The sequence below is a fragment of the Pangasianodon hypophthalmus genome, chromosome 30 (assembly GCF_027358585.1).
Source record: "Pangasianodon hypophthalmus isolate fPanHyp1 chromosome 30, fPanHyp1.pri, whole genome shotgun sequence".
Lineage (NCBI taxonomy): Eukaryota > Metazoa > Chordata > Actinopteri > Siluriformes > Pangasiidae > Pangasianodon > Pangasianodon hypophthalmus.
The window spans coordinates 12,385,458-12,411,755 of record NC_069739.1 but is presented as its reverse complement, the minus strand read 5'-3'; the positions used below and the strand labels follow the sequence as shown (position 1 = coordinate 12,411,755).

At 40.6% G+C, this 26,298-nt stretch overlaps 3 protein-coding genes and 1 long non-coding RNA gene across 7 annotated transcripts in view; 2 read left to right on the top strand and 2 right to left on the bottom strand.

The window, feature by feature from the left end:
• The window catches only part of ncoa1 (nuclear receptor coactivator 1), a 56,987-nt gene extending 46,050 nt beyond the window's left edge, over positions 1–10,937 (top strand). The window contains exons 11-21 of the mRNA XM_053231799.1: positions 1–61; positions 562–721; positions 1,425–1,631; positions 1,782–1,902; positions 2,302–2,470; positions 2,563–2,850; positions 3,338–3,436; positions 3,877–4,264; positions 4,451–4,619; positions 5,347–5,533; positions 5,724–10,937. The exon at positions 1–61 is cut by the window's left edge and continues 909 nt beyond it. Coding sequence (XP_053087774.1) covers positions 1–61; positions 562–721; positions 1,425–1,631; positions 1,782–1,902; positions 2,302–2,470; positions 2,563–2,850; positions 3,338–3,436; positions 3,877–4,264; positions 4,451–4,619; positions 5,347–5,533; positions 5,724–5,891 — 2,017 coding nt within the window. The 3' untranslated portion in view covers positions 5,892–10,937. The remainder of the gene's footprint in view (positions 62–561; positions 722–1,424; positions 1,632–1,781; positions 1,903–2,301; positions 2,471–2,562; positions 2,851–3,337; positions 3,437–3,876; positions 4,265–4,450; positions 4,620–5,346; positions 5,534–5,723) is intronic.
• Positions 10,938–11,253: 316 nt separating this feature from the next.
• On the bottom strand, positions 11,254–13,961 carry ptrhd1 (peptidyl-tRNA hydrolase domain containing 1). Its single transcript, XM_026918314.3, has 2 exons — positions 13,702–13,961; positions 11,254–11,530 (listed from the first exon to the last, which is right to left on the bottom strand). The coding sequence occupies exons 1-2, from the start codon at positions 13,912–13,914 to the stop codon at positions 11,360–11,362; spliced, it is 384 nt and encodes a 127-aa protein (XP_026774115.3). The 5' UTR covers positions 13,915–13,961; the 3' UTR covers positions 11,254–11,359.
• Positions 13,962–15,972: 2,011 nt separating this feature from the next.
• Positions 15,973–26,169, bottom strand: LOC117596530 (uncharacterized). The gene is made up of 2 exons (XR_004577602.2): positions 22,063–26,169; positions 15,973–16,165 (listed from the first exon to the last, which is right to left on the bottom strand). It is a non-coding gene; the product is annotated as an uncharacterized LOC117596530 (long non-coding RNA).
• Positions 16,003–21,487, top strand: LOC113528807 (costars family protein ABRACL-like). Of its 4 annotated transcripts, none has more exons than XM_026917553.3 (3): positions 16,003–16,109; positions 16,980–17,052; positions 20,655–21,487. In XM_026917553.3, the coding sequence occupies exons 1-3, from the start codon at positions 16,047–16,049 to the stop codon at positions 20,837–20,839; spliced, it is 321 nt and encodes a 106-aa protein (XP_026773354.3). In that variant the 5' UTR covers positions 16,003–16,046; the 3' UTR covers positions 20,840–21,487. The 4 variants fall into 4 exon arrangements, with proteins under 4 accessions (XP_026773354.3, XP_034157754.1, XP_034157753.1 ...); XM_034301863.2 differs by having other exon boundaries at positions 16,099–16,209; XM_034301862.2 differs by lacking the exon at positions 16,003–16,109 and adding an exon at positions 16,707–16,765.
• Positions 26,170–26,298: the final 129 nt, after the last annotated feature.

Genomic DNA, 26,298 nt, shown 5'->3' with positions numbered 1-26,298 from the left:
TGCTACTCCTCCTGCTCCGGCAGTCACATGCTCATCCAAATCCAGCGATAAGCCCACTGCGGTATGAACTGCTACACTCTTTGTGCATAGGGAGAGCCTTTGTCCTTCACACGCCATTTTCTATTGCATGTTGGATTGCTGTTATGCAAATGTTCTGAACTGTGAAATACACCTTCACTATAATTTATAGTCTTATTATTTTCTTTAAAAAATTACTACTTCTTCAATTTGCCAATATTTTGGTTGAAAGAACAAAGTTATGAACAAATTGTATAATATAAATCATATATAAAGATGGATAGCGGATGGATTATAGTCCCACTATAGAAGCCATGTGTCTGTGCGTGTGTGTAAAATTCCTCAGATAGAATGTTAGTAAGTAAGAGGTGTTACAGGGGGAGATAGATGTAGGTATATTCATCTAAACTCTGCAGTGTTCACTTGAACTTTACCCCACTGCTGCTAATAGACACTGCAGTGCACTCTGATGTTGGCTAACCTTTGCTCTCCCATTCCCCTTCCTTTTGTGTTTGTGTACGTCTGTGCATGTATGTGTAACAGTTTCCCAGTGCTGATCTGCATACATTGAACCAGTTACTGCCCAGCCTCAGGCCTGGGGGTGAAAAGTCGGTGGACGAGCCGGGGCTGCCCCAGCAGGGTGGTGACAGCGTTCCCATAGGAGTGAGTGTGAAACATGAACCGCCGGGAACACCGAGCCGTGGTGAGGCTGCCTCATACTGCCAAACAGCAACACACAAACAAAAACATCACTTAAACTGCAAATCCATATAGTTAGCTTTTAAAAATGTGTATGTCTTTGTGAAGTATTTCCTGTTGTTTGTTCTTGGCCAGTGGTGCAGTGTAGAAAACACTACAGGAGAAACGTACACAATACTATAAATAGTGCAAACAGCATGATTAATTTCTGCTCAAACAATCTGACACGCCGTGTACAGTGAGGAGAAATAAATGTTCAGACACTTTAGGTTTTTTTTGTTACTTCCAGTCTGTTTATCCGCTTCAGATTTACGCTTATAATGCCTTATGACTTTGTACTTATAAATATGAAAAAAAAAAAGGATATGTTTATACATTCATAAGCATAAACAAAGATAAGTTTAAAAAATGAAACTGATAGGGGGAAAAAGTGTTAGGACAAAACAAATATACGCACTGGAAGTATATTAAATAACAAAAACAAAAGTGTGTGAACACTTATTCTTCCTCACTGTAGACGTGTGGAATTAGACAGCGAAAGTCACTACACTAGACAAACCATTAGGTTTAGTCTACACTTGTTTGTATTTAAATAGAATAGCACATGCAGTTATTTTATTTTTTATGAAAGTGACTATAATTCTCTAGTTTTGTGTGAAACACTTTTCTTCCTGACTTGAACACTGAAGGTGCTTTTATGTGTGCAGTGTTCCCCGATGGCTCTAGTCTCCAGAGTCAGTCTCCCTTTGACTTCTGCAGTCCCTCCACACCCACCCAGGCTCAGGGTCAGGGTCCGGGTCCGGTTCCGGGTCCAGGTCAGGTACTGGGGCAGGCTGACCCCTTTCAGCTACCCAAAGAGAGCAGCAGCCCCTTCAGTGACCCCACCAGCATCACCATATTCAACACCAACACAGGTCTGGACTTCTGCCAGTTAGGATTTCTTGGACCTGTTCTTTATTATTTTTTTTTATTTTTTTTTTAATAGTTGGCTGTTGTTTTGTTGTTTATTTCCTGTGTGATGAGAATTATATTATTAATAACTCCAGCTTTTTTAATTGATGTAGGCCTGACTAAGCTGGATGTCCCTGAGTCACAGCAGTTCCAGTCCATGTCCCTGGCTGAATCCATGGCATTTGATGGCACTCTGGGAAGCCATGCACATGCTCCTCTGTCCTCACCTCAAGAGTGAGTGTCTGTGGTGAACTACTGGCCTGACTATGGATAAGTATAAAGTAGAAAAGCCCTGAGCACTGCTCATTCAGTTCAAGTGCTCATGTAACAGCATATCACAGTCTCCTATATCTGGATTACAGCTTTGTTTAAATTTTACTTCAGATCCTTCTTTCTCAGTTGGTTTGTTGGCAGACTGTAAAACAGTGAAGCGCTGCATATACGTTGTCTTTAGAAAGAAATGTGATTATTGAGAGACTCCTGTAGACTGGGAGTCTTCACATTATTAGATTACTTAAGTGTTAACTGACTTTTGCAATAATTCATCCATCAGATTGTTTTTTTTTTTTTGTGCTTGTGAAAATACTCACTCTCGTACACCAGTTCACTCTTCTTTGCCTCATCCTATCTCAGGCAGTGTGTTCCGTGTCCCCTGGATGAGATGCTAATCCCGCCCACCACTCCGGAAGCTCGCAACGATGAGAAGGCCCTGCTCGAGCAGCTCTTGTCTTTCCTGAGTGGCACAGATGAAAGTGAGCTTGCTGAGCTGGACCGGGCACTGGGCATCGACAAGATCGTCCAGGTAAGCAGTGCCACCTTTTTTTTTTTTCTTCTTCTTCTTCTAATCCGAGCAGGCTGACATCACCATCCTGACTGACTGACTGTCCTCTCTAGAGTGGCTGCCTGGATCAAATCACTCAGCGTTTCACCCAGCCTCAGCCATCCGCCCCCGTGCCTAGCTACCCGTCCCAGTTCCCCACCTCTCCCTCACAGTTCCCGGCTGAGATGAGCACGCCACAAGGTATGAGCTTCGGGGCGTCGCGCGTACCCTTCCCGAGCAACGTTGGAATGAACCCGATGCGGCCTGGAATGAACCGGGCCCCGGGGATGCCCACTCAGATGCGCCTGCCACCAAACCAGTTGAGGCTGCAGCTTCAGCAGCGGGTACAGGGCCCACAGCAGGTAGTTACACACCTCAGCAACACACCGTTTCTACCTCATTTAGTTTATTTCTACACCATATGTATTTATATTAGTCCTGTATGCACACTTCTGCCACATTTCACTAATTTACATAACCCACAGGTCTTTATAAGTTTTGATGAAAGATCTCCATCCACCTACTTGGAGTTAACAATTTATAAGGAAATGTCAAGTGCAGCATAATCATTACTCTGTTGAGGTTTTTTTGGTAAATACAATATCCACACTCACTTCAAGGTTCTGTATCATTATGCTCTGCTTTTTAAATGTACTTGAAACTCTTATTAAAAATCCCAGCTCACAGATGCTAAAACTCTCCCTGGAGATGGAGCTGCTCTGCTACAGATCAACAAAAGGCCTATTGTTTGTGTACGTGTTAGCATGCTGTGGCACGATGCTTGCCTTTTGTCTGGTGATTAGCAGCTCTCATTGATCTGTTGTTGTTTTTCCTCTCTCGCTCTTTCAGCTACAGAACAGGTTGGCAGCCATGAGCCAGTTTCCACAGGGGGTACCTGTTGCAATGGGGGTAAGGCAAGGCATGCAGCAGCCCCAGATGCCGTCACAGGTTAGTGCATGATGAGTACGCAGTGAAACTGAAGCTGATGAATAATTTTGAAACTGTTGGAATAATTTTGTTTGTAATGCAGTTTTATTATAGTCTATACCATTCCTTGTGAAATTCAGTCTGCAGTTAGCTTTAGTGGCGAATCTGACTAATCAAAAATGTATTTTCACTCAGGACCACCAGGTGTGCATTAGGCCACAGGCTTTTTACTAAGAAAATTAAAATATTATACAGATCTTCCATTTTTATCTATGTGATTATTTCTATTTTGTTTGTTTTTAACGTAGTTTACTGTATATTTCAGTATATGAATGTTATTTCATTAATGTAATTTAGTTGTAGTTGTAGTTAGTGTGTTAATAGGTATTTCATTGCCTGTTAAAACAATTAATACTGTGTTTATTTGTCTGTATTTACGCCTCTGTCGTTCTCTCGCTCAGCCCCCACTCAATGCTCAGATGCTTGCCCAGAGGCAGAGGGAGCTCTACAGCTTCCAGCACCGCCAGAGGCAACTGCTGCAGCAGAAAGTCATGATGATGAGGCAGGGAATGAACCCAGGGCCCATGGGAGCCCAGCGCGTCCCCAAAGGCCCTCAGCAGCCACAGCAACAGCAGCAGTTTGGCTATCCTCCAGGCTACAACACTGTCCCTGGAAGCACCCCTACCTCACCCAGCCACTTCAACCCCATGGGGACGCCGCTGGACCCCAAGCTGTCTGCCAGGCTGCCCATGGCAAACCAAGGCATGATAGGAGGCATGCAGGGGCAGTTTGGGGGACCAGTGAACTCTCCTGTTCAGCAGGGACTCTTCCAGCAGTTCGGGGGTGCAGGTAGGTTTTAGCCCCCAAACATTAACAAGTTTTGAATCTTCCAGGTCATTTTGAGTTGTGCATTAGTTGACCTGACTTTGTACTTAATACACACGAGTAGGAATCACACGGAAGCTACTATGAGAACATTGTTTTCCTGCTACTAAAGTCTTCTAAAGTCTTATACCAGTGAAATTATTCTTAAAGGTATGGTCCAGCAAGGAGATCCATCATTCCCCCCTGAACTCAGCCCCACCAGCCCCTTGCTGTCACCACAGAACCCCACCTCCCAGAGTCCTCTGCTCCAGCAGACCCAGCCCCCACCTGGTTATCAGTCACCCGACATGAAGAACTGGCAAGGTGGCGTGACTAACAGGTAAGGCTAACATCTAGAAATAGAGAGTGGTTCATCTCACTGACTTTCTAGGATTTGTGCATTACTAGTTTTTACAGCTGTAAAGGCCATTACACACAGGCTACGACCTCATTCATTCATTCATCATCATTAACTACTGTGGATCTGGTGAGTATCCTGGTAACACTGGGCAAGAGGTGGGAATACAGTCTGATCGGGAGATCATGCACACACACACGTTCACATGTAAGGAAACGGGACCAAGCACTCTTCCCAGAACGCGCCCAGAATTAGTGACTAGTTCTTGCCAAGTTACATAGAATAATGATGGAATTATAGTATAGATGAAAAATCCATCATTACAGAAATCAGTGGGCGGAGTGTAGCTGAATTCGGGTGAAGCCAAGAGGAAAAAAGATCAGGCTCATCGCTCGCTTGAGTAGCGGGATGGAGTACAACCTGCTGACCAAGTTTCACGTCCAGTACAACGTATGGTTCGGTCTGCACAATTCGTTTCAGTGGAGAATCAGATTAATAATACAAAGAAAAATCCTAACAAAAACTATAGTGTCCCAGACGAGTGCTTGGACCCCTAAAGACGTGATTATGGCAGTGACATTCGCGCAGACTGGATTGTTTTTTCGTCAAGTATTAATCAATTAAAATGTGTGTTTTTGTTGTGCAAAAATGCCCAAAGATGTTTTTATGCTACATTTGCAGTGTCGTTTGTTTTGTTTTGTTTTGGTAGTCTATATAATCAACCTGGCCAGACTAGCTCGCAGACTTTTGGCCAGCAGGGTGTGTACAACAACATGAGCATCACTGTCTCCATGGCCGGGGGCTCAGGAGCTGCGGGTTCACTACCTCCGATTGGACCACCAGTTGGCATTGGCAACAACAACCTTGGTAACGTCAGCTCTATGTGTAATGATCAGGTGAGCACTTGAAACTTGTACTCTGCCATACTGACATGGGCAGGAAACGTGTTTTCAGATGGAACGTGTCCCTTTGGAATATGAAAAAAGTATTAGTATGTGGATTTAAGAAACTAAGGAACACCAAATTGGTCAGAAGTTTGAAATTGCAGCCCTGGAGTTCATGTCTTTTTCTTTTCTTTCAAACCAGGTACAGCAGGTTCAAGTGTTTGCCGACGTCCAGTGCACAGTAAACCTAGTGGGGAGTGACTCCTACCTGAACCAGCCAGGGCAAGTAGGGCACCAGAAGCCCCAGAGCAGCACCAGCACTTCCCAGTCGCAGCAGAAGAGCCTCTTACAGCAGCTCCTGACTGAGTGACCCCTAACACACACCTGTGTAGACGTCCCCAACAACGTCAGAGTTTCTATTCATCACCTTTCGGTTTCTGTATGGGGAATACCTGCTGGGCTCGGGATCTGTGGGCCCAGGCTAATGGCATTTTGCAACCTGTTAGACAGCTAAAGCAGTGCTCATTCCTGGTCACCTACTTTTCAAAGTCTGCTTCCTCAGTAGGGGTCAAAACAAGTGAATACAATGATCACGTTCCAGAAATTTGCCAAGTTCTGTAAAAGGACCTGCTGCTTTCTCGCCAGCTGACATCCCTAACTGGGCCATCGGCGCAGTGCTTCTTGGAGACTGGGCAGCTTGGAAACTGGGGCAGGCGTTTGCCACGGTTCTGCTGCAGCGATCCACATGAGCCTCGGTCAACGGGACAACGCTTGGGAGTGTTAAGGTTCTCTCCGCACTGGACAGCTCAGTTTCAGCTGGATCTGTGACTGATAAGCTCTCCTCAGATGATGGGGGGAGAGTTTCCCGATGTTTTGTTTTCTCTCTCTCTCTCTCTCTCTCTTTCTCTTTCTCTATTACCTGATGAGTTTTATTATTTTCTTTCATCGCCTGTTTTGTCAGAACAAGCATTGCCAGGTTGGGAGAAGAAACATCTCACATCTGCTACAAGCTTTCCTGGGAGAACTCGTTTTAAAACGGCAGACATTTTTAAAAAGAAATAAATAAATAAACGTCCTGAACGTCCCTCCACCCCACCTCTCAGCAGCTGTGAATACGAGCCACTTTAGGGTCGCATCAGCCTATCAGTGTTGTTTGCCATGTGTATTGTGCAGGTTGGTATTATTGTACAGCACAAAAGCGGACAAAGGTCAGGACAAGCTCACACTTTCTAATTTTGTTTTTGAAAAACATTGTTGAATCACTCTACAACCAACTTTCATTTGAATGCATTGACGTCATGGGTTTCAAACTGGCTCTCTTCTTTTATAGCTTTGAGAATATGTATTTTTTTTTTCTTATTTTAAAAGAATAATGTTTGAAATCAAAAAAATTGTATGTACTAAGTAACACAGCTGAATATTTCCTGGGGAGGTGTCTAGCTCTCAAGTTGTTCATGAAGGAAAGGGAAAGGAGAGGTCTTGCAAAAAAATAGATATATATATATATATATATATATATATATATAATTTTTTTCTGATTGATATTGGTATGCGTTGTGTTTTCTGGCACCCCAGTATATGTTACAATCCCCAAATTCTATTGTATAGTACATGATAACATAATGAAGCTTAAATTATCTAAACTGATTTTGATAATTCAGTGGAGTTTACTATTGCTTTGTGTTCATAGACAGTCTAGAAATCCCAAGTTGCTTATTTCTGGCTCTGTAAGGACGAGGCGTTGTCTCTCGCACGCGCCGCTGACTGCGTCCTCCAGCTCTTTGACTGCTCATGTGACTACTGTTTGCCCAGTCAGACACTGTTCTTCATCAGCATTGTCCTCGCCTCATTCGCTTCCTCCTCTTGTCCTCCCTGTCCTGTTTTTTTTTCTTTTTTTAAGACTCCTCATTACAGTGAAGCACATAGCCAGCGTTCTGTTTTGGACTTCAGCAAATGTGATCGCATGCAATAACGATCAATTATATGCAGAGGCAAGAATTTGTTGACCTGAGAATCTGTGTTCAGAGGAAGTCAGATGAATTTGGCGGCGAGAAAAAGGGTTTATCAGATAGAGAATATAGATATAGATATATATATATATATAAACGTATGGTCCAAATTTGTCTCGCCATGTACATACATAAAAGGTATTTCACTAAAAGTGCATGACCATCTACCACCCCGACCTCCGACTCCTCATCCTACACAAAACAACGTTCTCTGATTTGTATATCGCTCTGTGTACTTTTCAGTGGTGTGTTTTCGTGCGTGTGCTGTGTATTCAAAGAATGGCTCTTTTTTTTATTATTATTATTATTGTTTTATTATTATTTTTTTTTTTTAGCTCAATCCCACACCAAGATGAACTGCCTGCTTCTTACAGCTTGCATGTTGGTGAAACAGCGAGGCCTTTCCTGAGCCACTTTTTGATATAAATGTACATACACATTACAAACGAATTACACAACAGGTTTACAGTGCATTAGTACATTAGACGTACCGTCCCACGTGAAAATAAAAAAGGATTGGCTATGTTCAAACCTTACAGGATGTGATTAGGAGTGACCTGTTCTGGCGTGGTTCAGATATTTGGACAGACGTTCCTGTACAATGAAGACTTTAGATGTTATGTGCCAGTTAATCAGGTACTTTTTTTTTTTCTTACCCTTTTAACAAAGCCCTGTTCACACCATTTCTGAGATGCCAAAAACACCAGGTTAGAATGCAGTGCCTATTAACAATGGCTTACTCTTTAATAATTCTGTAATAAATGGCTCTTGGTCAGTTCCACTCCAAGGTACAATGGTTTATCGTGTAAATAACAGACAAATGTGAATATGTATTTGTTCTGAGTCAACAATATTGTAGTGCTCCAAGTTTGTGGTAATAACTACTTTCTTCCATTTTTTCTCTTTTTTTCGGGATGTGTATGACTGTCTGAAAGTATCTATGTGTGGTTAATACTGTATATCAGATGTTTAAAAATGGAAACGTCCTGATGTTTTTTCTTATTTTCTTTTTTTTTTTAATTTTTTAAAAAATTTTTAATTTTTTTTTTTTTTTTTTTAAACATATACCTGCATCTTTCCTTTGGGTGTTCAGATCTTTTATGTGAGAATGGTTTTAGCGACTGCTGAATGTGACTTTACTGAGAGAGAAGCAGCATGGTCTGGCTTTTGTACGGGTTAATTTAAAAAAGAAAAAAAAAAAGAAAAAAAAAAAAGTAAAGAAAAAGGCCATATTATTTAATTTTCCGTCAAAGGTTTAAACAGCTCTGAGGAAGTGGAACCTTGGTTTGAGGTGAACGGTGCTCAGGTATTTCAGATTTCATTTGCCACGAGTTTTTTTTTTCCCAAGGAATAATGACCAAAGCTTCGAGTATCATGAAAAAAATCTTATATGCAAAGCTCATGCAATTGGATAGAATTAATGTAGCATCGTTTCTCTTCACTAGACATCACGTAGTTTAGCTTAGTTTATTGGTAACACTACCGCTCTGTAGCACAGTGTGTGCTGGTTTCTGGGGTTTTCTTTCTTAGTGTTTTTTTTTTTTTTTTTTTTTTTTTGCCTGGTATTTCTATCCTTACAGAATTTTTACAAGCCTGTCATACTCACACAACACAGAAATGTTTTTCGGGGACGACATGTAATCACTGTTTTCAGGAAGAGAAATGTACTACAGCTAGCTATGCACCTTAACCGAGACCCGATTCTCATTTCTGATTCAGATGTTCAAGTGGTTTTGTTTTGTTTGTTTGTTTTCAGCTCACAGAAATACCTGATTTATGGTTTGAAACATGGTTTTGGGCTAAAAAAAAAATCCACACTGATGCAAGTATTCTTAAATCTTTGACTTTATTTAGCTAAATTCTTTATACCAAAATTGAGGTGCCTGTTGTATATATTTTCTGCACAGAGGGACTGCTCCTCTTGTTTGTGGATTTTTCTTGTTGACAAAGATTTTCTTATATCGACCTTTGTAAGAAGACATGTTTGCTGTATTTTACATGATTTTTTTACTCAAAAAAAAAAAAAAAACGTTCCAGGAATTTGCAAGGAATACAATCTAGTTTTGCACTTTATAATTCAATTCAAAGGAAAGAGGCCATCGTTAGAAGAAAAAAAAAAAACAAAAAAAAAAAACCCAAGTCACAGACCTTTGACATGAGTAACTACAACTGTCCCCTGAATGTATTGGAGTACAGCGTCCTTTTGCTTTTTGATGTCAGACTTGGAACTTTCTCAGGTTCTTCAGAGAGAGCTTGGCCGTAGCCCCTCATCCTTCATCAGCGAGCGAGCAGGGTAACCTCACTTTCCGCTACGTTTACGTCTACTTCTCGTAATTGCTGCAGAGTCTAAAGTTTTTTCAAACTATGCCAATGTTCTTCAGGTGATCCACTTCTCCCTTTCCCTTCATGTGCTTACATTCACACCTTTCACTTCTGAAGACATTCCTCAGACCTCTCTGCTTTTCCTGTCGCATCACACTGAGCTGTGATCCAGGCCCCTACTGTGCCAAGCCGTAATAACCTGTTGTGGTTGTGGTTGTTGTGTAAGCGCTTTCGTCCAGCACGCATCTCCTTCACGTTTCACCTCTCTACTCTATCACTTTGTAGGCGCTACTGTTTGACCGAGATCTTTTTGCTGCCTTATTAATAATTAATATGGATGTTGGTTGCAGTGGCATAAACTCTGCTGAAACGGCACTGATCACTCAAAGTAAGGTTCCACTTTTCAACTGTAAAATTAATATAAATAAGTATAAATATATATAACTATATACATTTTATTCATTTTGTCCAGTTTGTATGATACTTGTGAAATCTTTTCCCCTCGAGAGGCATCACTGCAGCTGCGTTGGGACATTGAGTGAATGAGTGAGTGAATGAAATGAATGAATGAATGAATATGTGTCTGGGAGAATTCTGCATGTTAGCATGATTTTTTTTTCTTTTTTTTTTGTTTGTTTGTTTGTTTGTTTTAGTTTTGTTTATTTTTTCGTTCCTTCTGTCCAGGAGTGTCTGGAAAAAAATTGTACCTTTCTTAGGACGTTGTAGACAATCAGTCACATGCTGGGTCCAGCAGCTGCAGGTCCGTCCTGTGGGCTGCAAACTGTGTTGTAGTTGTTGTAGTTGTTGTTGTTGTTTTCCTCATCTACTTCAGTCTTATTTCTCTTGTCCATTTCATGGAAAATATGTGGCTGCTCAAACTGAAATAGTTCAAGTTTACACATGTATGCATACACACACATACACACACACCTCTTGTGCATATGGCCCCTTCTGTTGCTTGTCTAAGGTGATGATGCAGACCTTGAAGGAAGTGATGCTTTGACTAACAAATCTCTATAACATCCATGAATGTGAGAATGCAACACATTGCAATAAAAGCACCATGTAAAAGTGTCGAATTCTGATCCTGTCCTCCTTCTTATCATTCATTACGTTTGTAGGAAACTCCACTTTTCTTTTCTTTTTAAATAAATATCTTATAAATCTCAGCAGGCTTTCTGATTTAGGAACAGCCTCGTTTTCGTTCTGTCCCGTCTCCACCATGGACTCGCAGGAAACTCGCAGGAAACAGAAGCTCCTGTCTGTGTGTGTAATCAAGCTGGAACTATAAAACATTTACCTCATTCACTCATTCTTTCTTACATAAAACTGGTCCAAGTGTTTTTGTTGTTATTGTGGTATGCAATAGGGTCTTGATTATGAATTCAAAGCAACATACAGTGACATTAATTAGTTTTTATTAATTTTCAGTGATGTTCTGTTCACACAGTGAAACCCAAGCGTACATGTGTAAAGAAACGAAGCAGAGATATTGTGTCTCTTCCACTCATTTGAAAAGCTTGAACTTTTTAAGAAAATGCTGTACAGTCTCTTTCGGGTAAGGCTTCAAGGCCAGGCAAGTGGGAATGTTCTCCGGCTGCTCCACCCACAGCTTGTGCACGATGCCGTTTTCACTGAGCGTCGTGGATAAATGAGTCAGACTCGCTTCATCTGCCGCCTAAAGGACCAAACAAGGCTTGTGAATGAACGATACAGAATGTTTCTATCTGTACAGTATTGTACTGACTGATGGTGATGAGTCACTGCTGTGCTGTTTGCTCATTTTATTATAAGCAGCTAAACATGATGCAAAGTAGATCATCCTTCACTATCGCAGTAAATTCCCCAGTGTGTGCTGAACAGAAATACAAAATAAAATACAGGATTTCGAGAATAAAGTCATGATCCTGTGACAAAATGATGCACATCAGAGCAGCGTTCACGTGTTTGACATTATTCCATCATTTTAATCAACGTAATATAAGTAGCTGGTGTAAGGTATACTGATAAAAAACAGTCGACATTTACACTCAACACAACCTACACTCACTGTCCACTTTAATAGGAACACCTGTACATTCCTGCAGTTATCGAATCAGCCAATCAGGTGGCAGCAGCACAGAGCATTAAATCATGCAGATACAGGACAAGAGCTTCAGTTAATGTTCACATCAAACATCAGAATGAAGAAAAAGTGTGATCTCTGGGACTTTAACTCTGACATGGGTGTTGGTACCAGATGGGCTGGTTTGAGTTTTTCAGAAACTGCTGATCTCCTGCTGGGATTTTCACACACAACAGTCTCTAGAGTTTACACAGAATGGTGCGAAAAACAAAAACCATCCTGTGAGCGGAGGATCTGCAGCTGAAACACCTTACTGATCAGCCTGTCGGTCTGTCGTAATTCACATAAGCACTCTTTGCAACCGTGGTGAGCAGAAAAGCATCTCAGAACAGACAACACATCAAACCTTGAGGTGGATGATGAACTACAACAGCAGAAGACCACATCAGGTTCCTCTCCTGTCAGCCAAGAACAGGAATCTGAGGCTCTCACGGGCACAGACTCACAGAAACTGGACAGCTGAAGACTAGAAAAAGACCATGTGATGATTATTTTTAAACCAGCCCAATAACCAGGCCACAGTTAAAGTCCCAGAGATCACACTTTTTCTTCATTCTGATGTTTGATGTGAACATTAACTGAAGCGCTTGACGTGTATCTGCATGAGTTTATGCTCTGTGCTGCTGCCACATGATTGACTGATTAGATAACTGCATGACTGTACAGGTGTTCCTATTAAAGTGGACAGTGATTATATATTTAGTTAGGGGAAAAAATCTCCGCTCTGCATGAAGTTCATCTGGCTCTGATACCTGCAGTAAGCTACCATCTGAATGGAGAAGTGCTCTTGTATCCTCGGCTCGTTCTCTCAGTGCAGTTTGTGTGAAAAGGAGAGACTGGCTAACCTTACCAAGCGACGTCCAGCGTTAGCTAACCTCATACAGTCAGTACATTCAGCTAGTGTTCGCTAACTTGGTTTATAGCATCACTTTGTTCACTCATGTTGGTTTGCTAGTTATAATATGAGTATAATGAGCTAGCTTAGGCATCAAAATGAGCAGCATACGGGACATACCCGGACTGTCAAACTGTCAATCACCTCATCAACCCCGCCCTTTTATTTATCATCAGATAACTCGTATAAAACTCGTATAAAACGTATTTATCACAAAAAAGATATCAGCGTTAACTGAACTTTGTTGAGATGAAGTAACTTTAAAATGGAAGTTTGGCTCCTTTCCGATTCACTAACATGGGAGTGGGCGGGGTTAGGGCGGGGTTAGGGCGGGGTTAAACGCTGTACTGCAGACAGCCACTAGAGGGCATCAGAGACATTCTGGTTTCACTTTAAACCCCTATTATGAAGTCCTCATACAGTGTGTATATACACTCACGCACACACTCACTCATACACTCACATACACACTCACATACACACTCACACACTCATATACACTCCTATACACTCACACACTCCTGTACACTGACACACACTCACACACACCCCTATACACACACACTGACACACACACACACACACACTCACACACACTCCTATACACACGGTCGCTGGTGTGCAGGAGTTCCAGTAGATGTGAACTTGTGTAGCTGTGAAGGCGCAGTGTGTTGCAGATGGAGTTTGTTTCCGGGTTAAACCGACAGTAAAGTGGAATTTCCCACCAGCTCTCACTTGCTATGACTGAGGCGCGGGATGCGGTTCCCTGCTTTACAGGAGAATAAGAATAATAAGAATAATGCGGTTATGCTGCGGTGAGCTCACGCACCTGCAGCACCACTTTGTGCATGCTGTCCAGCTCAGCCAGGTATTCCTGCGTGTCCGGGTCGCTGTAGGTCACGTGGATGGCGGCGGTGGCGGCGTGACAGGCCTGCGTGATCACCGCTCCCAGCGGCCACGACAAGCCGCGCAGCAGATCCGCCCGCACCACCACATACTGCACCAGGCGTTTACAGGCACCGCCGCTGCCGGGGGCCGCCATGTTGGTGCAGGTCCGGAAGTGACGCGTGGTCCTGCTGTTTACCTTCCGGGTTACACTTCCTGCCCGGGAATCAGGATTTTCTCCCACACGTCTCCTACTTCCGGTGCAAGAATTCCACTTAGCTTAGTCTGATGTGTTTGTGAGGCTAAATCAGACTGGGAGAATTTTCACCTGACGTTATGTTGTTGTCATAGCAACATATCAACGTCATGTGGTATGACTGCAAAATAAATAAATAAATAAATAAATAAATAAATAAATATCTATATTTGCTTTATAACTTTTATAAAGAGTTTTAATAATATGTTATGCTTAGGCCTGTTAAATCTGAGTGATCTTGAAAATATCATGTGGTGCAACCGGAGTCTGATGGACGTGTGTGTGTCACTGTGTGTTTCTGTGCTTTTACACTGAAGTCATGAGTTACATACACACTGTTCTTTAACACAGTTTAATGTGGAACTGACTTTTCTGCATTTTCACTGGCATTTCTAATCAAGTGAAGTATGTTTTGATTGTATAATTAGCTGATTAGTGGAATATGTTTAGCAGGTTAAAGTGCCTGTGCTTATTTTCCCCTAATGTCCACTTACAGTGCTATAATGTGTGGTTTTATTTACATGATCATTTCCCAATTTCTCTTTATCCTTTAGAATTAGACTGGTTTAGTGCTGTGGCTTTCTAGACTGATGTGTGCTACATGGCCTCTGTTCTGATGGCTGCTCTTATTGCACTTCAGTAAAAATCTCGTCTAAGATGAAACGTTCATTATTACTTCTGCGTTAACGAGCAGGTCTACACGGCTATGGACTGAACAGCTGTGATGTGTGAAATGAGAGTGAATGAAAATTTGATAATGTTTACATTGTACATTAACCTCTTATTGTAAAAAAAAAAAAAAAAAAAAGCAAGAAAGTGTTGGTTTTCCATGACCTGTGCACTTTAACCTTCTCTCTACTTCATCTACATCATATCATGATATTGTTCACTACTGCTTTAGCTATTATAGAAAGATTATAAAAAATGCACGTAAGTACATGGGACTGATTATCAAGCAGTCGTGTGAATAGCAGTTTGGCTTTTGAGACTAAAATGTGCTTGGGCCAGTATTGTTTTCAGCAAAACCTACATGCTGTCTTTTGGCTAAAAAATAAAGACGTAACTTTTATTCAGCGTAATGAATGTGACTGATATGTTAATGATATATTAATGATATATTAATGATATATTAATGATATGTTACTGATATGTGACTGATATGTGACTGATACGGCACAGCCAACACTTGTTGTCATATTGACCTCACTAATGCTCTTGTAGCTGAATGAACACAAATCCCCACAGCCACGCTCCAACATCTAGTGGAAAGCTTCCCAGAAGAGTGGAGCTCATTATAACAGCAAGGGGAATAAATCTGGAATGAGACGTTCAACAAGCACATATGGGTGTGATGATAACTTTTGGCCATCTAGTGTATTTATTTTAATACAAATACAATCTGGCAACCCTTCAGCACTGGTAAAAAGAAACATTCGCTTGTAGCCAACACAGATTGTGCCATCTAGCGGCCAAATACATCCACTGCACCACATGGGGGAAGCTACAGACATGATCTAAAATAAATGTACAATTATTATTATTATTATTATTATTATTATTATTACTATAGCAGCTATATGAGTGACCTTTTTTCCTCTTTCATTACAACCATCTTATTATTGAACTTACAGAAATTAAAATTAAACAGAGACAAACAAGTATGCAAAAATCTTCAAAGTTTAGAAAAAAAAATTAATAATAAGAATAATAACAACAGCAGTAATAATAAAATAACTTACAAAAAAAAACAAAAAAACAAAAAAACAAATACAACAAAGGTTACCTACAAAACAGTCATAATATTTCAGTAGTGAGTCTGAGAGATTTAAGTATATAATTAAATTAATTTCTAACATCAGAGGGTTAAATTTAGGAATAAGTGATAAGAATAAAAAAGTAATGTTCCATATACAGGAACATGGAACATTATTATTTTTTTTATTCTTGCGTGTGTGTGTGTGTGTGTGTGTGTGTGTGTGTGTGTGTGTGTGTGTGACGTCATCACCAGCTCCAGAATCTATGGAGCTCCTTTTATGGTGTTGTTGAGTGTGAGCAGAGTGTGTGTGAGAGCTCCAGCTGCAGTGAGCTCCATCTCGGTAAGCCAGGGAGGGTCTCCACCTCACCTCTCCCTTCTCCACTCCTGTCAGCTTCACTGTGATAAGGACAGAGACAATTTTATTAATACACGTTTTATGTGTGTGTGTGTGTGTGTGTGTGTGTGTGTGTACAGCCGGTATTTGCCTGGTTAGAGCTGCAGATAAACAGCCTGTGTGCATGTCGTAAATATAACTGTACGATAGATAACCATGTTTCTTTCTAATTCACTCGCTTTTTTGTTTTGTTTTGTTTTGATTTGATTTGTTTTTAAACCGGAGCCACTTCCGGGTTCAGCAGCTCAGTGATCATGTGCACGTGAATCCTAACAGCTTTATAGCATTTACAGCAAAGGCACACAACCTGCAGACTGCATGCACTGACTGACTGACTGACTGACTGATTGATTGATTGACTGATTGATTGATTGATTGACTGACTGACTGACTGACTGACTGATTGACTGACTGATTGATTGATTGATTGATTGATTGACTGGTTGATTGATTGATTGACTGACTGACTGGTTGATTGACTGATTGATTGATTGACTGACTGACTGACTGACTGACTGATTGATTGACTGACTGATTGTTAGCTGTAATTATACTCTGCAATCCCAACTCAAATCGCGTGTGTAATCTGTGCTTGGCTGCAGGTTTGTGCTCTTTTACACCCCACAGATCAGAGGAGTGTATGGAGTTCACACAGAAATGCACTGTGTTAACATTAACATCTGCACCTCAATAAGTCAGACTTTTTATGAATGATTAATAAAGGTGTGACTCATTTTTGTAAATGATACCTTTCAGCACACACAGCTTCAAAGCACTTGGTAAATCTACTGAAATGCATTTTCTTTTTTTTTTTAGTGGGAAATAAAAATGGACGTGGATCATGAAATCACCCTCCTTGTGAATGAGATTCACAGACTTGGCAGCAAAAGTAAGTATATCCTGCTCCTAATTATTACTAATCCCTGTCTTACACTACACGGCCAAAAGTATGTGCACCCCTGACCATCACACCCATATGTGCCTTTCGCTAAACCACGGGCATTAACATGGAGTTGCTATTATAATAAGCTCCACTCTTCTGGGAAGCTTTCCACTAGATGTTGGAGTGTGGCTGTGGGGATTTGTGTTCATTCAGCTACAAGAGCATTAGTGAGGTCAGGCGCTGATGTTGGGTAAGGAGTCTCCAATTCCAGTTCATCCCAAAGGTGTTCAGTGGGGTTGAGGTCAGGGCTCTGTGCAGGACACTTGAGTTCTTCCACTCCAACCTTCACACACCATGTCTTCATGGAGCTCGCTTTGTGCACAGGGGCATTGTCATGCTGGAACAGGTTTCAGTCTCTTAGTTCCAGTGAAGGGAAACTGTAAAGCTACAGCACACAGAGACGTTCTATATAATTGTGTGGTTTAAACTTTGTGGTAACAGTTTGGAGAAGAACCACATATGGGTGTGATGGTTAGGGGTGCACATACTTTTGGCCATATAGTATGCACAGTCTGATTGTTTCAATTTAAGAGAATCATCCTTTTGGGGAAAAGCTGCAATTAATTTTATTAGTCACTACGTCTCCAGATTAATTAACTCATTCATCTTCAGTAACCTCATTATCCTGGTCATGGAGTCCATCTCGGCAGGAATACACCCCGGATGGGACACCAGTCCATCGCAGGGCACCATGCGCGCACACACACACACACACACACACACACACACACTCTTACTGAGATGCCAGTTAACCTACTTTTGCGAGGAAACCAGAGAACCCAGAGTAAACCCACGGTGACATGGGGAAAAACTCCACGCAGTCAGTAAGCTGAGCTCAGGACTGAACTGGGAGCTGTGAGGAGATCTACATCTACACATCACTGTACATATATAATTAATACACCATCGCGTTTTAGTGCAGTGCGTCTTTAACTGAGCCCTAATAAAAAGGCCTAGTTTGGTTCTAGAGGCAAAATCTTTTTGCAAGTCCTAGCATTGTGCTGCCACTCCCATGTCACACCTCTGAGCACAAGCACAAACTCCAGCTCCAGTAGTCGCTGAGGCTCTTTCTGTTCTTCCTTTCACTTGTTTCTGATCAACTGGTGGAAACACAGTCGCCGTTGTTCCTTATATCTGTGTCAGCTTCTTTAATAGTCTGCTTGCTTGAGAACTATAAAACTGAGAAAATGACTATAAATCATGTAAAATAATGTATAAATAAAAGATTATATAAATACAGATAGTCCAGGCCACACAAGTATGATTTTAATCTGGCTTTAAAAACAGTTCCTGAGTTATCATTCCTAATGTTATCTGGCAGTGTAAGCTGAGCTGGAAGTGATCCTCAGGAGTAACAGCAGGCCTGCCTCAGGATACTGATTCACAAGATCACAAAGTCTAAACCACTCAGCACAGGAGTTCCCAAAGTTTTGGGGCAAACAACCCCAAATGGACATGATGAATTTTCCATCATTTGACCATTTTATGACGTCAGTAACATACGTATGTGTAATGTAAGTGATTAAAAACCAAAGGAATATTCCTTGCACTGACTCGGCAGTGTAGTGGATAGTGTTGTGTTGTTATAGGAAAATAATCCACGTCGTGATGGTGTGATGCGTCCTGATGCGAATCACAGGAGTCTGGTTTTTACTTGACACATGATTTTGCATGCGCGTACAGAAGCATTGTTCAAACAACCATACTATGTAATCGTATTATGTATTTTATGTACACGTCAGAGCCAAAACATCCCTGTTCATCAGGTTTCCAAGACAAACTGTACAATATTTAGTGATTTTATGCGCAGTGACGTTAAACACACTCATTATCTCTGTTTCTCTTAAAACTCTCCGCTGTCGTTGTGATTGTTGTCATGAGCTGCATCTCAAAATGAAAACTCTGACCTTACATTCAAAAGTATTTACTAATCGAGAAAATCTAATATGCAAAACAGACCTTTAGTAGGTTTGAAGGCTACATGAGAGGTTTTCAAAATTCAAACACTAACTGTAATAGGAAAACCGGTCAGTGTTAGTGCTTAATAACGCTCTATAATAGTACACAAGTATGCGATTTGAGACACAACACTAGTGTGTTTAGTGGAAACAGATGGACAGAGAAATTAGTTCATTATTTTTGTGCAGCGTGAAGGGATAGTGATAAAGACTAAAATATCATGTATTAATTTAAATGTGGCTTGTCTCAATGTGATTGCCAGTAACATTTCAAAATAGCAAATCTGATATTACTGATATTAATTTGTAAAATAATTGAATGAAACAAAAGAAGAGATTGTGAGTTTCTCTCACGACCTCATTTGTAAATTAAGTGACCCCATGTGGGAACTCCCTGGTTTGGAAGCTTTAAACATGATGAGCAGGACTTTGTAAGAACGTAACAGGCAGCCAGTGTCCATCGAATTACACCGGGATAATATACTCTGACTGTAGTGCAGTCAATAGCAGCCAACAACCATCAATTGCACACAACAATCATCAAGGTTTAGGATGAAATCAGGAACCTTATTACAAGCAGAATAACCAACCAACATCTGTACTTCCTATTTTATCAGAATATAACAGACCGTACTTCTGTTTTATTAGACTCTCTTACATGCTTTCATGTCTTCCATTTTGCATAGCTGTTCAGCTGAATCTGGTGAAACTGAAGAGGAATTTGTGGCACACCATTGTGCATTATTGAAGTCACTGAAAAATCTCCACTGAAGCTGGAAAATTTTTATCCACAGTAAACTAGGCAAGAATTTGCCTGTCTAAAATAACCTTGTTTTTTAAACTTATCCATTAAAATATCATGGTGAATAGATTTAAATGCGGCACTTAAATCTAACGGTACCAAAACATAAACGTGCCCAGAATCTGACCATCTGAGCCAGGGTTAATTATGTACTATGCTGCTTGTGGGCTCTACTTGTAACGAAGCTTGGGTTTTTACTAAATAAACAGCGGGAATTATGTAGCAAAAACCGGGAAAGCCTTACAGTTAGGCGTATGTTTTTACTTTTAGCAAAGTTTCCCTAACGTATCAGTAGCTCTGAAAAGTGCAGTTCCTATTTAATTTGTCTTTCTTAAATATTCCAACACATGCACAGAATTAGGATACGGTTTCAGCAATGCTGAAGGCCTTACAGTAAAATCTGATACCATTCTTACAGCGAACTCTGCGGATCATCCAGGGAGTCTTGCGCACGAGTCGTTATGCAACACCAGGAGAACTGAGATCTCCTCCATGGCCTATGCCCTATGAAGTCATATTTTTTTGGTAATGACACATTTCTTGGATTTAAGAGCTCCAGGCAGGGAGTTTCTCACTTCTTTGTAGAAATGCAGTGAGGAATTGTCCCAGTGAGGTCGGCCTTTCTGTTTAACAGTTGACTAGAGCAGACTGCTTTTATTCTCCCATTATACTCAGTAAAACATTAGTGGAATATAAAGCCTACTGACGGCTACTGGAGCTTCTGATAAACGCACTCAGCTCAGCTTTACATCATTCTAACCCCAATAACAACTCCTCCTGTTTCACAGATGCAGATGGTAAAATCAGCGTCAAATTCGGTGTCCTGTTCAACGATGACAAGTGTGCCAACCTCTTCGAGGCACTCGTCGGGACACTGAAAGCGGCCAAGCGAAAGAAGGTCATCACGTTTCAGGGCGAGCTCTTACTGCAAGGAGTTCATGACAATGTCGATGTTATACTACTGCAGGAATGAACTGATGAACTGTCCTTTAATCAAGTAAGAACATTTCCCCTCGGAGATCTTAGTCCTACAGTGAGTAAGCGAGCTCGCTCAGGAATGTATCTTCTTTCTATACTTTTATAAATGTGGTTTTGCCGAGGGGAATGAGTGCTTTTTGACCAAACGTTTTGTATTTAAATGACCAACGCCACTATCATATCACCAGCTATTGTTCAGAGTTATGTCTCAACCTCCTGTGGTCTAACCTTTTAATTATGTGACTGCAAAACAAAATGTATTATATATTATTTTTCCTTCACGTAGCAATCTTGTATAGAATTTTGCTAACAAGATTAAGCTCTTAAGATACTGTACTGTAATGAGTAGTTTAAAAAGCCAAGGACTATTACTGTGAATCTGCCTGTCAGGTTTATTTCTGCCAAATGATTAGTAGATTATTTGTGTCTTGTATGTGATCTAGACATTTATGTCGAATGTAATATTACAGAAAATTTTTTTTCAACATAGAAAATTGAAACTTGAACGCAGAACTTTGGGAAATGCTTTACAGCAAGATTATAGCACATTTTTATACGTATCACTGTACTGATGAAATCACAAGTATCTCAGGCATAAAATGGCTGCTGGTTTAATTAATAATAAACTGTTCCACTTGGTCAAGTAGCTTGTGTTTTGTATTTACTCTCAGGTGCCAGTTATCAGACGTGTGCAGCTGTAAATGAACAGTTAAGCCATACTGTTGCTGCATATGACTCGGGTGGTCTGGGGTGATGAAGGGTGATAAACTTCATCACAGTAGCTATGTAGTGAAGCAAAGATGATGTGATCAATTTGAACTAATATCTACACAATCCACATGTTCCTCTGCTCCACTGCATTACTGTCATATCTCTGTAATATGTAATGTACAGATTAGAGAAATCAATAGATGGCATATGCAATACATAAACACTAAAGCTGTAAATAGACCATCTGTTTGGTATATTAGCGAATAAATGACACGTTTCACAGCTAGATGTTCCAAGAGCTAATTACAATCAGGAGCAAGTGAGGCGTGCATCATAAGTTACCATGATGATGTGGCATGGTTAAAAAAAGAAAAAAGTGATCCACAGAAGACCAGGGTTTGATCAGACTATAGTTAGCTAGATAAGAAATAAGATCCTGCCAAGAAGACAACTTGATGAAGGTGGCCTTTAGAAATGGCCGTCTGATGCAGTGGCCAGCATTTTTACCTTATTTGAATCCCATTGAGAATCTACAGTGTGGAGCATCATTAAAGCCTCTGGATGTCAGTTTTTGTCAAAGGATGAGCTGTGAGATGGTGTTTCAAAATCTCGGAATTCCTACTCGGAAACTCGGGACAGTCAACTCGGGGTTGAGGAGTGGAAGTCTGCCTGATGAAGTGAAGAGACATGGAGTAGAGTCCAGAAACAGAATGAGCCAGAATGAGAGGTAAGTGCATCTAAAGTTTTATATTCCATTCAAAGAGCTAGTTTCCTCTGAGAAGTTAAGCACTGGATGATTAGTATATACCCAGAGGAACAATTTAGGTGAAGTTCTAGCTAGTTAGACTATGCTAACATTTGCATATTGTTAGCTAGCTAAACACACATTTGACTGGGTATAAGATAGATTAATATTTAAATGTGCTAGACTTACATTAGCAAACCCACAGACTCCTCACAGCTGACCACACACATCCTGTTTTTGTTTGAAGTAAGTGCTTTAACATCTTAAGGCTGCTTTATACTTGATGCATCACTACAGAAGCAGCAGCAACGTGAGTGACATTGTTCACACACTTACTTGTGAAGTTTATGTACGTCAGGAGGATTAAATGCGACTCTTACTAGATGGAATTTCAGAATCAAGACATCCCTGTCCATCAGGTTTCCATGTCAAACTGTAAAATAAAATAGAAATTAGTGATTTCATGCCCAGCGAAGTTAAACACACTGATAGCTCTGTTTCTCTTTACAGTCTTCTGCCATCATCGTGATTGTTGTCATGAGCTGCGTCTCAAATCTAAAACATTGTCCTTACATTCAGAAGTATTTACTAATCCAGAAGACTGGTACTCAGAACCTACGGCAGGTTTGAAGGCGACATGAGTATGGAATGAGAAGTGTGCCACTACAATCTGAATTTAAAATGTACAAACCTGAAATTTTATGGCTTTATCTGTATTCATAAGGGAGGTTTTGTTGTTAGATGATTCGATGAAATTGTAATTGTATTCTGTGGCTTGAATTTGAGCACAAAGTTATAAATTCAGTTTTATAATAATCAGGTGTAGAACATTCTGATTCATTTTTTGGTGGATTTGAACCCCTTTCAAATTCAGTTCCTCAAATTCAGTCCAAATTTCAAAACACTAGAGCCGAACTCTCCTGTAGTTTGCATGGGAGGATTGATATTTATTTTGAGAAATGGGGGAAATTTTTGAATTTCTGTAATCCATAGCAGTAGTAACATGCGGCGAGACAAAATAATGGTCATGGTGAATTTTATTTAGCTCATAGTGGAAACTTGTGGTGTAGATACCCTGGTGCTTTTTTTTTTTAATTTATTTTTTTTTACTTTATACTGTTGTATTTACTCACCTTTTATGTTGTTACCATTTAGTGACTAATGTTTTGTTTTATGTATGTTTTTGTGGGTTGTTTATATGTCACGTACGATTGTTCATACCGCTTTTGTCTGCAAATAAGAAAATCAATAAAGTACAAATCATTAAAAAAAACCACTAGATCCGAGGAAAAGCGCAGGAGCACAGATCCGCTCGGTACCGGTCGAGTCGGGTCGATGAGCACAGGGAGAAGGTTCACAGCAAACAGAGACGACTGCAGCAGCTGGGAGAAAGAGAGAGAAGGGAGAAACTGATTCTTGTATTTAAGAGTACTCTAAGAATATTGAATATATATCTAAGAGTATATAACTCATTAGATATCTAGTTCAACTAACTTTACTGCCCAATACAAATACACAGCTTTGGCTAAGTTAGCTAGTCAACTAATTTAGTACTGGTTGCTTTTAGCCAGCTACTACAACTAATATCTGTCCTATGAGCATACGGTTAGCTAAGTAATACTAAACCACTAGCTATTAGCTAATTATCTAATGCCATTGTTACAAATAATAGCTTATAAGTTTAACTCTTTCACACTGATTCAGAGGGATGTTTAATAACTGCGGTTGGTTGTAACATGTCTTTAAGACAGATTACTAGTCTGATAGAAATGCACTAAACTGTGAAGTGACATGGATTCTCTGGACTACGGTACAAAATGTAGAATTCCCAGAAGGAACCCAGGATGCCCTTGAGCAACTGTACAGTCTGTTACTGATCAGGAAGAAGACGACTCCGTCTTCAGCTGCTGTTTGCTGTTGTTTATACACTGGCCCAGTGACGGTACAGGTGAAGATGACTGTGGTGATTGTAATCTGGAGATTAATCTCGTGGTACTCGAGACAGTTCATTGAGACAGGTTTGTGTTTGTGTTTAGGTGCTGGTTCTGTACCATTAGGTTTACTTTAAAAATGTTGGTAGAGGAGCATGTAAAGCTGAAAGTGTCCTCATAAAACTCTTTCCCTCGTTGGTCAGAATTACAGCAACATAAAAAAGGGAAAAACATTTGCCAAAAAGTATGCAGAGAAATCATAAATCACCTGAGCGTGAAGAACACAGGGCTGGTGTGCAATAAATAACCAGTTTAAGATCACTTGTGCTTCGCTTCCAGGATTTTATTATTTCCTTATTGTTATTTCTAATCTCCAGAACTCACGGCATTGCTGCAGGTCTACAGCTCTGTCCGTTTGCTCAGTTTGCTCCAAACGGCTCAGTTTTGCAGCGATCACGTCAGTAAAGAGGGAGACGTGAACCAGAGAGCACAGCGACTGGGGCCGAGCAGAACTGCCATTACAAAATGTGATTCATTTCAAGCCTGTAATGCTCCACTGGCTTCATACTGTGTTTCCTCTGAATAACAAACACAGTAAACAGAACAGTTTTAACCAAAAAGCGAGTGACAAGTCTCCCGTGTCGCCAGTAGTTTGTCTCTTGTGGGTGTGTAGCATCCGTCCAGCATTTTTAGCTCTTATTAGATAATCGCCAAAATGTAGCCTACAGCACACTGTTTACTACACCATACGATTTATTTGTCTTTAAAAAGTGTTTAAATGAATTCAACTATTTTAATAAAGTGAACAAAGTGAGAAAATTGTTTGTTTGATGTGTGATAGGTGCCAGGCTTTGTATGAACCTTGTTAGCAGATTAGCAGTGTGAGCTAACTGTACTAGCTCCATACACTCACCAGAGGCCCTCACCATATAACTCTACATAACTAGTTAAACACAGATTAACTATAACACACTAATGAGTGTGAAAACTGATTGTTTGAGTTACATGTTTTGTATTAGCTATTAGCAGAGCTAGCTACAAACAGCGACGATCTCTGCTACTTCCTTCCCAGCTTTATTTTTCTTCCTAATAATGTGTGTGTGTGTGTGTGTGTGTGTGTGTGTGTGTGTGTGTGTGTGTGTATGTATATATATAAGGTGCGTTTATCATAGTGTTTATCTATCGCATGTCAGCAGTGCGAGCGGTCTTTAACAGCTGTGTTATCATCATGCGTTGCTGTGGTCAGTGGGTTGGAGCGAAACTGAGTGAGTGTTATTTAGCTAGCATGAACTGATAATGCAAAAACAAAATGCCATTTTTTTTGTCTCAAATATATTATTTTACATGCGTTTGTGTAAAATTATTAAAATGACAGAGGCGATAGAGCGGCGAGAAAATGAGCAGGTAATAGGAGTGAGTGTGAAAGTGTGAAAGCAGAAGCAGTCGGTGTTCCACCTTCACACACCATGTCTTCATGGAGCTCGCTTTGTGCACAGGGGCATTGTCATGCTGGAACAGGTTTCAGTCTCTTAGTTCCAGTGAAGCTGTAAAGCTACAGCACACAGAGACGTTCTATACAACTGTGTGGTTTAAACTTTGTGGTAACAGTTTGGAGAAGAAGCACATATAGGTGTGATGGTCAGGGGTGCACATACTTTTGACCATTTAGTGATTTTCACCTGCGTGCAGTTACGTATGAACCTATAGCATGTAAGCTACTTTATTTATAATTATTTGTAATGATTCTATCCCTGATACAGCCTGCTTGTATGGAGATGTGCAGATCACCCTGAAGAGGATGGGTGTGAAGTCTGGTTCCTCTCCAGGTTCCTTCCTCATGTCTCCTCAGGGGGTTATGGAGATGGAATTGAATAAGCAGGCTTATTATTATTATTATTATTGTTATTATTATTATTATTATTATTATTATTATTAGTCTGATTAATGGAGTTTAGGGAATACCCCCACACTCACCGCCCCCCCCCCCGCGCGCTTCTGTGCTCGAGACGGGGGCGGGGCCTGGTGACGTCACGGGAGGAAACGCGCACTGTTTCAGAGCAGGAATCA

Bases quoted from the DNA above. Each gene is read 5' to 3' on its own strand.
- ptrhd1 (XM_026918314.3), bottom strand. From the start codon at position 13,914: ATGGCGGCCCCCGGCAGCGGCGGTGCCTGTAAACGCCTGGTGCAGTAT. The intron at 11,531-13,701 runs GTGCGTGAGCTC...TTGGTCCTTTAG, and splicing joins TGCACAAAGTGGTGCTGCAG to GCGGCAGATGAAGCGAGTCT.
- LOC113528807 (XM_026917553.3), top strand. From the start codon at position 16,047: ATGGTGTTGTTGAGTGTGAGCAGAGTGTGTGTGAGAGCTCCAGCTGCA. The intron at 16,110-16,979 runs GTAAGCCAGGGA...TTTTTTTTTTAG, and splicing joins CTGCAGTGAGCTCCATCTCG to TGGGAAATAAAAATGGACGT. The intron at 17,053-20,654 runs GTAAGTATATCC...CCTGTTTCACAG, and splicing joins TCACAGACTTGGCAGCAAAA to ATGCAGATGGTAAAATCAGC.